Genomic DNA, 564 nt, shown 5'->3' on the forward strand with positions numbered 1-564 from the left:
TGCTGGAGGAAAGCTCAGCCACAGCCTGGCTAGAAACACAGATTTATTGCAACATCAGTCTGCAACCAGCACTCAACCGCCCCAGCGGCAATTCCAGACCCGCGTAGATGCCCTGATCCCCTGTCAGGGTGGTCCCTGGGGCCGGCTGGCTGGGGCTGCAGGCTGGGGTCCCGCTGTGCTGGGGTCTGCCTGCAGGCTGGCAGCATGGAGCAGGGAACAGAAGCTGGATTCGGGATCCTTCACTGATATAAGCCACCAGCCGGGATCTCTGAGCAGTTGCAAGGCTCTCGGGATCCCTGGGGATGGAGTGGAGTCAAACCGCTCAAGCCTGTGAGTGAGAGGGCTAAGCACAGGAGATGCCACTGTGTCCTCTCCTCTTACTGCACTCCCTCGGTGCCAGCGCGGATGTTTTGAGGAGCTGGGAGAGATGCCAGCCCGGTTCCCACTCACAGCCGTTACACGTATCCTGTCAGGTTGTAGGAGTTGAGCTCGCTCTTGGTCTTCTGTGTCTGGCTGACAGAGGGCCGGGGGCTCTTGCCCACCAGTAGCCGGGGCTGGGAGGGG

General features: G+C 61.0%; 1 protein-coding gene across 1 annotated transcript in view; it reads right to left on the reverse strand.

Annotated features, from left to right (window-relative positions):
* Positions 1 to 455: 455 nt before the first annotated feature.
* The window catches only part of CLDN2 (claudin 2), a 729-nt gene continuing 620 nt past the window's right edge, over positions 456 to 564 (reverse strand). The window contains 1 exon segment of the mRNA XM_010295185.1: positions 456 to 554. Within this exon segment, the coding sequence (XP_010293487.1) occupies positions 456 to 554 (99 nt within the window).

The sequence above is a fragment of the Phaethon lepturus genome, unplaced genomic scaffold (assembly GCF_000687285.1).
Source record: "Phaethon lepturus isolate BGI_N335 unplaced genomic scaffold, ASM68728v1 scaffold7529, whole genome shotgun sequence".
Lineage (NCBI taxonomy): Eukaryota > Metazoa > Chordata > Aves > Phaethontiformes > Phaethontidae > Phaethon > Phaethon lepturus.